The sequence below is a fragment of the Xenopus tropicalis genome, chromosome 2 (genome assembly GCF_000004195.4).
Source record: "Xenopus tropicalis strain Nigerian chromosome 2, UCB_Xtro_10.0, whole genome shotgun sequence".
Classification (NCBI taxonomy): Eukaryota; Metazoa; Chordata; class Amphibia; order Anura; family Pipidae; genus Xenopus; species Xenopus tropicalis.
The window spans coordinates 50,886,426-50,902,063 of NC_030678.2; the positions used below are offsets into that span (position 1 = coordinate 50,886,426).

The 15,638-nt window shown below is 39.3% G+C and overlaps 1 protein-coding gene across 1 annotated transcript in view; it reads left to right on the forward strand.

The window, feature by feature from the left end:
• The window catches only part of LOC100494487 (putative helicase MOV-10), a 55,318-nt gene that overhangs the window by 14,162 nt on the left and 25,518 nt on the right, over positions 1 to 15,638 (forward strand). Inside the window, exons 7-11 of the mRNA XM_002933535.3 lie at positions 1,572 to 1,731; positions 5,006 to 5,160; positions 10,319 to 10,492; positions 11,025 to 11,172; positions 14,989 to 15,150. Of these exons, the coding sequence (XP_002933581.3) occupies positions 1,572 to 1,731; positions 5,006 to 5,160; positions 10,319 to 10,492; positions 11,025 to 11,172; positions 14,989 to 15,150 (799 nt within the window). The remainder of the gene's footprint in view (positions 1 to 1,571; positions 1,732 to 5,005; positions 5,161 to 10,318; positions 10,493 to 11,024; positions 11,173 to 14,988; positions 15,151 to 15,638) is intronic.

Consider the following 15,638-nt stretch of genomic DNA (forward strand, 5'->3'; position numbering starts at 1 on the left):
TCCTTACCCTAACTAGACCTTCATAACAGAATAAAATGACTATGGACATTTTCATTTGTCTTATAATTGTGAATGTAATGAATACAGGATTTGGTTTGAGCCTCAGCTGAATCCCACCACTTTTTAAAGGTTTGGGTAAATCTGTTTAGCATTGAATTTAAACCCTCAATTTTATAGCTCTGACTGTGACAATATTTGGATAACCTGCGGAAAGTCATAGACAATTTTAGTGTGGTTTAGTAAACTGACACCCTAGTGTCCCATTCCAATGGTGACCGCTCCATATACTAACAAGCGACATGTGCACAACTGGATGCACCTGGAGCTGTGACAAGAAGACCTTGTCACCAAAATACAAGAACTGGTCTCTGGCTAAAGTTGAATAACAACACCCGTGACTATCTGTAGTTTTTCAGGGCAGGTCATGAATATGAATATTATCTAAGGCTTCATTGAACAAAATTTGGTTTTGGCTTTGTTTAGACATAAGATAAAAGTTGTCTAAACAAATGCTGTATTAAAAACAGGGACATAAGCTGCAAAAAAAAACATTTTACATGTAAAGGTAATAATAAATAGCATGTAAAGTCAAACTTTTTATAATTCATCGTTACTGGTCCTTTAAAGCTTAAATTCTTTTATGAATTTCTTGGCATATCTAGCTCTTCGTGGCCTTGGTGTTATCAGTAGACACTGTTATCATGCCTGTACAAGAATTTCATTTGGTGGTTTTGCTTCTAAGTTCTCAGTATGAACGCTCTCAGGATTGTGAACTCTTTCCACATTGTACACCACTATTAGGAAGCTAATTTGGTTATACATGCAATATATTTTTATACATGCAGTATATTGCAAGAACATTTCTTAGCACTTGAAATGATGAATGGTTTCTTTCCCTTAGGTAGGCTGTCTGCGGGCAAAATATTATCACCTAATGGGAAAACTAGAACCTAATGCAGTTAAAAGAGAAGGAAACATAAAAACTAAGCTAAGTAAGCTTTATCAGAAAGATCTATGTAAATACAGTCATAAGCAGAAAACTGCACTGAGTCCTCTATCAAAAGAAACAGGCTCTCTTGTCTCCTTCTTTGCAAACATGTTTTTAGGGTAACTGACTTCCTCTCTTAGAAAAATCCTTCATTCCTAGGGCCAGAGTCTTTGTAGCTCCCTCCTCTCTCCTGCTCCCCCCCCCATAAGAATTCATAAAACTCACTCCCCCCACCATTAGGAATGTGTAATCTGAGCTATAAAGGCTAAGCTGCAAGCAGGAAGCTATGGGGACCAAGCTAAAATTGCAGCTGCAATCTTAAACAAACAGAGAAAGCTTCTGGGGCTATTTACTCAGGTATGATAATGCTTTCTGCAGAATAAATATAGCATTCTAGGTGGCACTAATGTGGCAAATCTATTGGCAGTAAAATTCCAAAATAATTTTCCTTCTCCTTTAAGGGAAAGTTATTATTTTACTTTTTGGTGCTTGTTTCTTAATTGTACTCAACACTGGATGTAGGGTATATGCAGACTAATCAGGAGCACATTAGGGATTTAATTTTATCTCTCTACTGCTTTAGAGATCTACTGAATAATCACTTGGACTTTAATAATTACAAGAAATTCCATCTACTTTTGTACCTTGAGGAGATACAAATGGAGATTGACATCAGAAAATATGATCAACGGGACCTGAAAATGGAGGTGGATCCAAATAACAAAAGGCTCCTAACCTTAAAAGTATGTTGAAACTATGTTGTAACTAAGTTATTGATAAGTATAAGGATATTTGAATTAGGTATTGTGTCTAGCTTCCTTTTTGAGTTGACTAAAACTCCTAACCACCTTGTCACAGCTAAAAGCTGATGGGATAAGATTGATATATTTTGGCTTACCCAAAGGGCAGCAGTTTGGGCATATAGAAAGTTGCCAAGGTGCTCATTAATTTTATAAAGTTATGAAGATGTGGGTCAGCAGCTAGTTGTAAATATACACTTTATTAGGGTTATTTATCTCTTTTTTTAACATAAACAAATTTATAAAAACACAAGTATTTAAATCACTGTCTACTTAAAGAAGCAGCATCTTTCTTACTAGACTTGTGTGGTCTTGCTTAACAGTAGCCAGCATAATGCTTACATCAGCATATTATTAACCGGCACTAATCCCAACCCAATCTCTCAAAACATGAACTCAGCTAGGCTTGAATTTCTGCAACTAATTATACAGGTATGGGATCCCTTATCCGGAAACCCGTTATCCAGAAAGCTCCGAATTATGAAAAGCCTGTCTCCCTTAGACTCCATTATAATCAAATAATTGAGAATTTTAAAACGGATTTCCTTTCTCTTTGTAATAATAAAACAGTACCTTGTAATTGATCCCAACTAAGATATAAATAATCCTCATTGGATGCAAAATAATCCTATTGGGTTTAAATAATGTTTTATTGATTTTTTAGTAGACTTAAGGTATGGAGATCCAAATTACGGAAAGACCCCTAATCCGGAATATCCTTGGTCCCGAGCATTCTGATTAACGGGTCCTATACCTGTGTACCCATGCCCAGTCCACTTGTATCTTATGTCACCAGAGGGTCGAGGCAACTATTTAAATTAAATGTTGCAGCCATGGTTGTGCTCCAGAAGTTCACCAGAGAGGGCTAACAAGATGGCATTATCTGCACAGGGGGGAGGGTCCTGGGCGTAACCAAAAAGTAAAAGTCAGCCCGATCCTGACTGAGCTGTCGGTTTTGTTCCAGCCCAAAACAATAATTAAGAATAATCAAATGAATACATTATAGTAAATATCTCAGTTCATTGTATATGTTCATAGTAATAAATAATGAAGTTCATTATTAGAACAGTAGTAAAAGTGCAATGGATGCCGTTTTTATAAACATATAAACAAGAAACCTTAATTTCAACTACATATGGGTCACAGATACCTACACATGAAATTATGGGAGTTCCAAAAAAATTTAACCCTGTAGATCTCAGGTTGGAAAGATTTCACCACAATAGATTCTGGTCATAATTATTATTTCAGGCATGACCTTGACCTGTGTGGACTTACATGGACACATTTTTTATGCAGGAGGAGAAACAGAGTAGTGAGACATTAGCTTATGTTTTTATTTTAAGGTATTTGTGATCTTCTTTTGTAAAATGCCCTGCCAACTCTGCCATATTGTTGATATGAAAAGATCACTTGTTCAGTTTTGGTGACAACTTTATAACAGACAACCCAAAGGAATGTCCCCTCAGTAAAGCTCAGAATAAACCTGCATAATTTTTCTTTTAGGTTAGATCTTAGGTTCTTTAGTTGAAGTTAGCACCTAGTCCACAGAGTTTAAAGGCCAACAAAATATTAAGCATTTAGTTGTGCAGGTTGGCCAGGACAATTACATGGTGCACCTGTCCATCTGCCCAAATTATTAGAAAAATAGAAAAGCGGCCATGTCATTGATGGCCACTTGCACTCTATGGGGGGAATTCACAAAAGTGGAGATAGCTCTTTTTTGGAGTAAAAGTGGTGGGAAAAGTGGTGGAAATCCGCCTATATTCTGACTCAACTGCCACTTTTCCGTTTTTGGTGAAAGAAAGACAGTTTACAGACACTTTTGTGAATTTGTCGTTTAAACGGCATTTATACGACGTTTTAACGACATTTTTTCCCGACATTTTTCCCCGACATTTTCAAAATGGAGTAAATCTCAGTGTAACTCTGTCAGACCAATTCTCAGCTCTTTTGTTTTGTTTTGTTTCACCCAGTCTCCATTTCACACCTAAGGTGGGGGCCCCATTGGGGATCATAAACATATTAATGGGGATTAGTAGACTATTGTTAGGGGACAAGTTTCTGTCTAACCCTAGAACAATAGGTGCAAAAAGCCTCATTAACATTTTATAAACAAGTAAAACACTGATTAAAAAAAGTTTAATTTATATCTTATATTTAAAAAGTTTTTACCTCACATTTGCATTGTTATGCTAGTTTTAGCTTAATCAGTGAGGCAATAATAACATTTTGTTTGAATATATTGTAAACATTTTTATTAAAAGGAAAAGTAAAGCCTCCCAGGCAGATTTTTAGCAGCAGTGCCCCCTCTTTAATCACTTCACTGACATTTTCCCCAACTTATTTGTGCCCCCATAGCATGTCCAGAACTACAGAGCCGCTTGACAGCGTTGGCCCCCACCTGTTCCCAGCAGCCATCTTGGTGATCCGCAAACAGCACATACACACTGGCACCCAAACTGCGATACTGGGGTGCGGGGTTGGACTGGCCCAACAGGGCACTGGATAAAAACCCAGTGGGCCCTAGTCCTGTTGGGCCCCTTATTACCGGGCTTGTTGGTGTGGGGGCCGGATTGCTGCTGACCAGTAATGAGTAGGGGCTAGAGAAGACGGTATTTAGACCCTTAAATCTTGTTACAGAAGTGGAATTACACAGAAATATAGAAAACATTTGAAAGCCCAGATTGTCCTGAAAAAAATGATGTATAGTTTTCCTGGGCAAACTAAAATTACCCCTCAGGAAATGCCCCAAAGTGAAATGACAAATAGCATATGAAATGCAAAATCCTGCAGGTAAATTCCTTACCCCAAGGCTCGTGTTTATGTGGGACTGGGTTTGATGGTACCGACAGATTTACTAAGAGCTAAAGGCAAATTCATAAAAAAAATGTCGGGAAAATGACCAATTCTGAAAACTGTCTGTTTAAAAGACAAATTCACAAAAGTGGAGATAGAGGTTTGTGAATTAGGTGGAAAATCCTACAAATCTATCTCCACTTTTATTTTGTCTCAATATCACCACTTTTGTGAATTCCCCCCTATGTCTGCCCATTCACCCTGCAGGCTAGTTGGTCAGATATTGGACAGAACCAGCCTGTGCCTTAACAATTATTTACAATGTTTTAATGTGGTAACAATGTAATGCAATGATAATCAATATACTAACTTGTATAAAAGTTAGAGAATGGATAGTTGATCAGATATGTTTCTTCAGGTTCTTGGCGTAGCTGAAAACAGGCCTTCTGTGCTGAAAGGAGATCACCTCTTTGCGACATTCTCTGATGAACGAGACAAGCCTAGAATAATCAGCTACAAAGGTTATGTACATGGAGTAGAACTGGAGAGAGTTAAACTTGGCTTTTCTCAAAAGTAAGTCACAAATGGCAATTTCTCAATGAAGAGCATAGAATTAGAACCGTTTGTTTTCTTTCAGTTTCTTTGACAAGGGTGCCTTTGCTTACTTGGAACCTTTGAAATGCTTTATCAGTGTTACAACATGTTTATGTCTCCTGGCTTGCTGAGCTTTCTGGCACCCAGCTACACATCTATCCTTTTAGAGAAACCACTGAGCAACCCAACTCTGCTTATATATGTATGTCAGTATCATTAGCAGGGAGCATTTCATGGGCAGAAAAAAAGCCAAAAGTGAAAAATAAAAATGGAGTAAATTATAAACCTACCATTTCCAAAGCATTGCTACATCCATATTCCAAATCATGTTCATACAAAGGAGTTATAATGTGTCTGCCAAGTCTATATATATATGTGTGTGTCTTGGTATTCTAAAACCTCAGCATTCTGGGCCTTATACAGGTATGGGACTTGTTATCTGGAATGCTCTGGACCTGGGGTTTTCTGGATAAGGGATCATTCTTTAATTTGGATCACGGTGCAGTAAGTCTCCAAAAAAATTAAACATTAATTATTAATTCAAATTACATGAACTAAATTTTGATATTTTTGCCTCCAATAAGGATTAAAGGACATGCCAAGCCAAAAAATATTTTATTGCCTAATTAAAAAAAGCAAACAGAATTGTAAGCAACTTTCCAATATAGATTTATTAAACATTATTAGTGCTTAAAATGTTATTTGTAAATGTAATTGATATTGAAAGCAGCATTTGATGAATTCCTGGTTTTTCATTTTTAAACAATGTTGCAAAAGCCAGTCTCCTCCAGCAAGACAGGTCTGTCAGTCTGCTGGCTTGTGTTACATTAGGGCTGATTCACTAAAGTGCGATAAATTTTATCGCACGCTTTTTTGCGTTAAAATAGACGAGATAATTAGCGCACGATTCACTATAGTATTATTGCACGATTCACTATAGTATTATCGCGTGCGTTAAGTCGCCATATCGCATGCGTTCATTTTCGCGTGACCGCATACGTTAGTTTTAACGCATGCGTTAATTTTCGCTCTGAAAAGAATACAATCGCATGATTCGCAAACACTTAGGCGCGCTAAATATCGCATTGGTCTATGCGAAAATTAACACCTACTAAATGAGTTTTTGCCAATAAAATATGGACTTACAGTGTTATTTATTCAAGTATGTGTTTTTCTACAAAATTTTACTAAAGTCTTGGCATGTATGGCTAACATGGCGTGCATATTCGCTACTATTGCGGTGAATATCTAGTCGCCACAATATTCGTGTTTTGTCGCGACAAATACACTACACGTTATATTTTGGCGACTATTCGCCGTTTGTAATCTCGTGATAGGCGCGACTTGCGCCCATTTTGTGTCAGAGCCTGCAGTGATTCAGAGAGTCAACATGCCTGGGGTATCGGAGCTATGACTGCTGGAGAGGCGCTACATCTGCCGCTATCTCCTGCGCTCATCCTATGATAGGCAGCCGCTGGGGATGGTAGGGGTCCACGAAAGAAAAAGGGCAATCCTCCGCAGGCTGATGCGGAGGTTAGAACACCGGTTTGCCCTCCGAATGGACATCAGGACTCTCCAGCGGATATGGTCGGATATGAAGCGCAGGAGTCCAGAATTAATAGCTGAAATAGCGGAAGGTAATTATTGTACTTTTAAAAATTCAAGAAATGTATATTCTATATATATATATATATGTGTACAAAACTAGAAATAATATGCCGCACACTCAGGTCTTAGATGCAAAAAACAAAAAAAAAATTGTGCGGCATATTCTTTCTAGTTTTGTATGCTCACTTTATACTGCACCCAGGCAAATTATTACTTCCTTATACGTGAGTGCCTGCTTTGACCTGTTCCTATATATATGCAGGTTTTTTAAAAACCACACACAATAAAGTTCACAATAAAGAGGGAATTTTAAATATGTTGTGGCATTTTGAAAAAAAAAAATCCATATACACACATATATATATATATACACATCTATTTGGCAAAACATATGCCTAAATAAGTTTAAAGCAGGGGGGAAGCAGCAGGGAGCGGCCCATAGTCATTTGGGGAAGGACCACAAATGTTTTAGGGGGCCCTGGCTAACAATGTCTGTGTGTCCTTTGTATTTATGTGAGGGTTCACAGGGGGAGGGGCCATTGGTGGCGTTGGAGGAGGGGGGCCCCAAAAATGTTGTTGTGAGGGGCCCCATTATTTATGATGGTGGCCCTTTGTGTATGAATGTATATATATATATGTATAATATATTTAAATAACATCTTGCAATACTATCTCACAGAACTTCAGCTGTATGTAGCGCCTCATCCAGAGGCCCAACCCCAGGCTGCAGAGGCTCCACAGGCACCTGAGGCACCTGAGGCCCCCGAGCCACCCGAGGCCCCCAAGCCACCCGAGGCCCCTGAGCCAGCAGAGGTCCCCGAGCCACCCGAGGCACCTGAGGCCCCCGATGCCAGTTCTGCTCCCCTGGCCAAAGACTGGGAAGAGGCAAGTCCTCCGACCGAAGAAGTGGGGACCCAGACATCACCATCCCGGATAGACCTCACTCTTCGGTCCATACAAGAGGACCTTGCCTCCATAAAGGCCCAGTTGGCCAGAGTGGAGCAGAAAGTGGACACATTTATGGGCGGCAAGCCCTAAGTTTTTCTAGTTTTATATTTTTATAGTTTTAAACATTTTATTGTGAAAATAAAAGTTGTTTTATTTTTGTACTTTTGAACAACTGAGTAATGTCTAATTATTTAGCCTTCATTGATATGGTATTCTATACTTTCATGTAGTTTCCCCTACACTCTTACATTTATCAGTAACAACATCAATATGCTATATGGGTTAAATGTTTGCAAATATTCTGCCAACAATTTCGTCTTTAGCCCATTTTGCTGAATAGTAAAACTTGTGTTAATTAGTACGTAGCGTATTTTCTGGCGAGTGTGATAACTGCCAATCAAATGTTTTGTTGCCAGAATAATTGCAATATTATATTTGTTCCCGTTTAATAAAGTGCCCATAACATATTTGTCATTTATTCTGTGTCTAAAATCTCCCACTTAATTTAAGCCACTTTAGCAAACTGACCCCTAAGTATTTAGCTAAATATTCTTAAATGCCCCCCCCCCCATTTTATTATCTCTAGCACTTCTTTTTTTTTCTTACTTATATTTTTATTGTTTTTTGGGGTTTTTTTTGCAAATAAACATTTATACAGCACCTCTCTAACACTCTGTGCTCTCCCAGGGCAAAATGTTGCCAGTTTTTTGCTGCCGGTTGCCGCGTGCGTAATGTCGCGACAATTAGCACTTGCGATAATTAGCGTGCATGCGAAAAATACTGCGCAAATATCGCATGCAGTATCGCGCATAAATTAGCGCAAGTGTGCTAATAGTGAATCGTGCGTTAAGTCACGAAAATTTAGAAGCGATAACATTTTTAACGCACGCTATAAATAGCGCACGTTAAAACACACTTTAGTGAATCGGCCCCATTGTTTCATATGCCAGAGCCACCAGGGCAGAGAATAGAAGAGGGCAGACAAAAATATATGAATAACTTGAAAACAATTAAAAATTTTTAATGAATGTATATTGCAAAGTTGCTTAGAATTATGTTTTCTTTCATTGGGCAAATTTTATTTTTGAGTTGACATGTCCTTCAGCTGTATCTTATTTATGATCAAGTACAAGGTACTTTTTTATTTTTACAGAGAAAAAGGTAATCATTAGTAAAAACTAGAATTATTTGTTTAAAGTTGAGTCTTTGGGAGATGGCCTTTCTGTAATTTGGAGCTTTCTGGATAAAGGGTTTACAGATAAAAGATCCTATACCTGTAATATTATAATAGAATTATATCAGTGAATGAGTATCCAGGTGTATACAACTGGCAAATTTGGCACTAAGAGGTAGTAAATGCTACTGTGGGCAGCATTGTGGCATTACAGGCAATCATCTATGACAGCCACAGTTCAGATGAACTTAAGAACTGTTAGTAGTATATAATCCTTGTTAAACCCATTTTGGCTACTGATTGTTATTATCCACAGTAAAGTAATTAACCAACTTTTATGTCAAGCAGGAATATTAGGTAAGTACAAATCTTTCCCCACCCTGGCCCTACATGTATTGTGTAGGGTTGTTTTTAAGATTTTAAGTTTAGATTTTGTTTTTTATTAAAAAGGTTACGTTACACACCTACATGAACTCCAACGCCATGCTAGCTACCCTGACCTTATGTCTCAGCCCTCCCTTTTAGAATGTAAGCTCTTGCGAGCAGGGCCCTCCCCCTAGTGTCTCCGATTTTCATCCACTGTAACTGCAAACCATTTTTGTGTATTGTTTATATGTTAACTGTTATGTCTTTTGTACCCCACTATTCGCTGCATAAATTGATGTCGCTATATAAATAATAATAAGTTATGTTTTAATGGGAATTGCTTTCAGGGTACTCTGACAGTGACAATTATTTGGTTCACATTTGTTCTATGATTTGGGGGGATTATTGCAGTGCATGTATAGCCCTTTGTTCAACATAAATACAATGAATAGGGCTTGTGCAGGATATACTTTTTGCCTATTGTTTTAATCACAAAACAAACTATGTTTTTTGTAATTACCCAACTTAAACATGGGAAACAGGGAACCTGGAGCTGCTCCATGCTTGGTACTTGCGAGGTACATCATTAAATTCCCAGTGTACAGATTATCGCACTGCAGTGTCTGTAAAACAAAAACAGTCACAACTGGTTGAGCTAGTTAAACTAACTCAATTTATGAATGTATTTATTATGCTTTATTAGTAACGCAAATGGGATGGAGCCTTGCCATGGCAACCTGTATTGGAGGGAAGATTTGTAAGATAAGCAGGGAGAGGGGGGGCATGGGGAGGGCAATTGGGGCAGATTGATACAGAGAATAGAGGACTAGTTATTTCAAATTTACTGGCAAGTACATTTTCTGTAAATGTGTAATAACAGCATTGGCCTTAGCTGGAGGGAACCCAGCTTTGATTGTATTGTATGCTGAAGATTATGCCCATAGGGTATTTTATAACAATTAAAATGTGCATGTTGCATACATTAACTTTTCATTTTATAAAAAAACATGCTTTATTTCCCTTTATTGTGTTCCCTTCCAGATTTAGGGATATGTTCCTTCCCGGCATGTGCTTCGATATCACTTTTACATTTTGTCGCCTACCATTGAGAGTCCTACACCGAGCTGTGGATCTAGTTAAGGAGAATAGCTTAAAAGAAATCATTTTTCCAACAGGTTCTTACGACAAGTGCATGATTGATGTGGGAAAACTGTGGTAAGCTTGACACAGCTGAAAATAATTTATTATGCTTAGCAGATAAAGGTGCTTCTAGCAGTGTTTCTCATTTTCTTCCAGTTAATTACACCTACTAAGGGCTCATACTCACAAGCGTCTGTTCCTGCTTTTCCCTGCAGTGGATCCTTCCTAGACAATAACAGACGCAGTTCATTCTTCTCTATCCCGCTGTACTTACACAGGCGTATGTAAGCTCCAAATGCAGGTGGAACACCACATATTGCGTTGCACCTGTGTTCGGCGCTCGCATGCACTCATGCGAGTACAGCATGATAGGAAAGAAAGGGCTGCGTTTCGCCCTGCGTTCCCCTGCAGTGGAACAAAGGAAAACACCACTGCAGGGGAATTCAGGGCGAAACACCTGTCTATATGAGCCCTAAAGCTGTAGAACTGCACATTGCCACATAACACAACCAAAACTGATTGTTCAGCTGAGGAGCTCGGTCCACAACCCTAAAGCTGTTTGCTTCTGAATCTACAGTTGCTGATACACTATTCCTTATTCTTGCAGCCTCTATGACCGAAGCCTTGAAAGTAACCAAGAACAGTGCAGTGCTGTAAACCATATTTTGAGCGGAAAGTCTAGGCCTGCTCCATATATAATCTTTGGCCCACCAGGAACTGGGAAAACTGTTACATTAGTAGAAGCAATCAAACAGGTATGTCTGTGTATTATATATATTATATAGGTATGCAAAATAAAGCAACTTGACATGTAGCAGTTGTATATATATATATATATAGTAATAAGCAGTGTCAGCACTCACAGGGTTTCATGATAATATCCAAAAGGAGACACATTGGTAGATGCAAATACTGGTGAGTTTTATTGTTCCTACGTTTCGGTTCCCCACTGGAACCTTCGTCAGGGAAGCCAAAGTGTGTACAAAACAGAAATTAAATAGCCAGCTTGGCGCCAAATAGTCTGTTGCCAAGCAACCAAGGCATAAACAAAACCCGAGAAAAAAAAAAGAAAGAGACAGAAGGAGACATATATCGAAAATTGAATAAAAGAATACTTGCAAACGTGTGTAAGGTGTTACTGTCGCGCACGCGGGTCCCCGCTCACTACCCGATCATGCCAAGAGAGAAGTGCCCAAAGCGCTACAGGGGAAGACTGAGATAAGATCTGTCAATCACGCGTGAAGCACCTCCCCCGTTACCTGCTGCCGGCTACCCATAGCAACCGCGCCGCCCGTTCCTTTTTTTTTTTTTTTTTTTTTATATATATATCAGTGAAGAAGCAATGTAACTACTTTGTTTCTCATCAGGGTTTTCTGCCACTGTGGTTACAGTGCATTTATAACATTTCAAAATGTTTCCAATGAAGTGAAGTCATTTTTAAAACACTAATGGAAATGTAGTCAAAGAGGTTAATTTCCATATTTTTTAATGTAATTTTTATGACTTTGACCAGATTGTTATATATAAATGTGGTACTTGCTTCTGGTGACAAACAAAAAAGATATGGGAGGTTATTTAACAATGCCCATGATGCAAATGGTAGAACACTAAGGAGTGCAAAATTGTGCACGTTAGTACTCATTTACCCAGCACTTCTGCATCTGGGGCATTGTTGCATTCTGGACCTTGCGCTGGATTAAAAATCAGGGGAAGAGTACCTTGCTGAAGGGTGCATTTTAAACCCATCAGAGCTTCACTTTGTTTAGATGCAGAAAGTAGGGGCTGAAAGAAGGTGCTCTAGATGCTTTATTCATCTAGTTGCATGAATTTGCAACTTTAGAATTCCATAAACCCTGTTACTGGGTGCATTTTCACTTTAAGGGCAGATCAAACTTGCAATATATTTTGTAGGTTATCTGTGACCTTGCATATATAGATCTTCTGTGTACTTTCTCTTAAACAGCAGCAACTTTAGGCAGTTGTCTCTCTGTCAGCCTACTGGATTCTTACAACAGTGGGTCAGCTGTTACCCTGCCTCCTATTTAGAGCTGGGGTCCTAAATTTTATTATCATATATCAGTTATGCAGGCTGATTTTTTTTTCCTTTAAACATGCCCAGTCTGTAGCTGCTAAGTTGGCAGCCACTGTTACCCCCTATATTAGTCCTGGGAATTTATGTGCACAACATATATTAGTTATTTATAGTTTCCCATGGTTTTTAATATGACAATGTCTTTGTATCTGTATCTGATTTATCTCCTACTCCTTTTAATATTATGTGCAAACTCTGATTTTTCTTCAGGACTATGAGGGGACAATTTTACCAATCATGGGTACTGACATGATCACAGCTGACCCTTGTGACAGCAGGAAGTCAAGTTACTGACAAATAGAATTGCACCTCGGTGATTAGCAAGCTGTGCTATTGGTATTGCATGAGGTCCAGTGTCATGTCAAAGCAGCCCTTGGACACCTATCTGTCCCTTTTGTGTGCCATAAATAACAGCATGTATCATTTATCACAGTGCTGTCCAACTTCTGTGGTACCGAAGGCCAGAATTTTTCTGGCATACACGGTGGAGGGCCGATAATGGAAGCCAATTTTGACCACTCCCCTTTTCAAACCACACCCACTTCAAACCACACCCATGTTATCACAAGAGCTTTTAAGACCATACCCACATTAATGGTGGTAGTGCAGCAAAAACCCAAATGGTTGGTTCTCAACCTTCATTCATATTTGAAAGAATTATATTATGTTATATTAAGACATACCCTTATATCCATATGCCTTCTCCTCCCCTGTGGATAGTGCAGCAACCCCCAGCACATAATTACACATTTCCAAATTCTAACAAACTCCCAGAACAAATCCCTGCCAGGTTCACCTCCCACAGGCAGCATGGACCAGGCAGAGTATGGCACACACAGGCAGCATAGGGCAGGCAGAGTATGGCACACACAGGCAGCATAGAGCAGGCAGAGTATGGCACACACAAGCAGCATAGGGCAGGCAGAGTATGGCGCACACAGGCGGCGTAGGGCAAGCAGAGTATGGCACACACAGACAGGGTAGGGCAGGCAGAGTATGGCACACACACAGGGCAGCAGTGGCCAGCAGCATAGGGCAGGCAGAGTATGGCAACACAGGCCGCATAGAGCAGGCAGAGTATGGCACACACAAGGAGCATAGGGCAGGCAGAGTATGGCACACACAGACAGGGTAGGGCAGGCAGAGTATGGCACACACAGGCAGCATAGGGCATTCAGAGTATGGCACACACAGGCCGCATAGAGCAGGCAGAGTATGGCCTGTGTGTGCCATACTCTGCCTGCCCTACCCTGCCTATGTGGGCCATAATATGCCTGCCCTACCCTGTCTGTGTGCCATACTCTCCCTGCCTTATGCTGCTTGTGTGTGCCATACTCTGCCTGCCCTATGCTGCCTGTGTGTGCCACACTCTGCCTGACTTTTGCTGCCTGTGTGTGCCATATTCTGCCTGCCCTATGCTGCCTGTGTGTGCTCCATTCACACAGGCAGCATGTGGCAGGCAGTACATACAGTACTGCACTTGCAGTGTGAACAGCTAAAACAGCTGAATCTGAGGTGTGAACAATGCAGGGAACCAGTTAATTTCAGTACTGATACTATTTAAAGTTTACACAACAGTAAGCAGTCACAGTTGCCAGACAGAGGGGGGCCGCCAGTTGGACAGCACTGATTTATCATATCACCAATACTACTTGCAGGTTTGTTCGGTTAACCTTATTGTTTTGGCTGCACTGGATGTATATGTACCACTTCTTTTTGCATACACCATCATAGTCACCCCAAACTGTTGCCAAGCGCATATCTGCTTATCGTTTCCTTACACCTCTGTTTGCTTTCTTTACTCCTAACCTCCTCAGTCTAGTTGACCTTACCTTACCTAGAGTTCTGTCTCCTGTCTGTCATCTTCCCAGTTGTTTCCCCATGTGCTATGCGTGGAAGTCTTATATTTTCTTCATCTCCCCTTAATGGGACCTTTAAGTTAAGTTTTAGTATGCTCTGTATGTCCTATTCTTAGCAGATTTGCAATTGGTCTTAATTTTTTTTAATATTAATATTGAACTCTTTCCATCCCCCTCTTATATTCATCTTCCATTCTGTCAATAAAACTACTGTTGAATTTATAATGATTCTGTATGATATTTCCCCCTTTGCTTTACTATGCACACTATTGCTATATACTGTACCATTCTATTAGATTAGAGTATTTCAAGTATGTGGCTTGATTTCTCTGTTTTTATGATTCTTTAACACCCCTTTTCTTCTGCTTATTTCTGTAATGGCATAACCAGGCTGCTCTAGACTAAACTATAGAAGCTCAGAGTATTTCAGATTGAGGATATCTAACTTGTGAATTGATGATATCTGAAACCCATGCCATAAAGTAATGATAGCCTCTGAATAATAAATTAGAATATAGCAGTATGTCACAAACATAACTCCAACGCTTAATATAACATTTTTTGCAGAAACTATTTAATTCATGATTTGTGGCATATTCTAATTAAAATTAGTTTCACAGGTTCTGAAATTAATCCCTGATGCCCATGTACTTGCATGCGCTCCATCAAACAGTGCCTCAGACCTACTCTGCGAGCGCCTTCTGAAACATGTGAACCCCAAGGATATTTATAGGATAATGGCCTTGAGCAGAGACATTCGTACAGTACCAGAAGATATCAAGGTAAAATAATTCTGAGAGATTATGTCAGTGTTGGTTATCTTCTAATATATTTGTTATTACTGCTAGATTTAGCATAAATGTTGTAGTGAGTGTTTAGGGATTAACAGACCCAATGGGTAATTATTTAGATTATTTAGGGATGTTATGAGTTTCAGTCTCTAATGCCCTGTTGTGATAGAGCTACATTATGAACAGAACAGAGATTCTGAAGATATCTAGGATAACCATCCAGAACTCTGTGGACTGAACATATCTGCCATTCAATTGCACCATTCCAATCCCCTGGTTTTTGTTTGTGTACATCTGACCATCAATGTATTTCAATGCAAAATACTTTTCAATTATATCTTGTTGGATGGAAAAACCATGTCCTGTTGGACAGCAAATCTTTCATGTAGTTAACAGGTACAGGACAGGTACAGATCACAGTCCATGCAGGTAATACGATAACTGCAGATGGAGTAGTGTAAAGGCTCATTGCACACCAA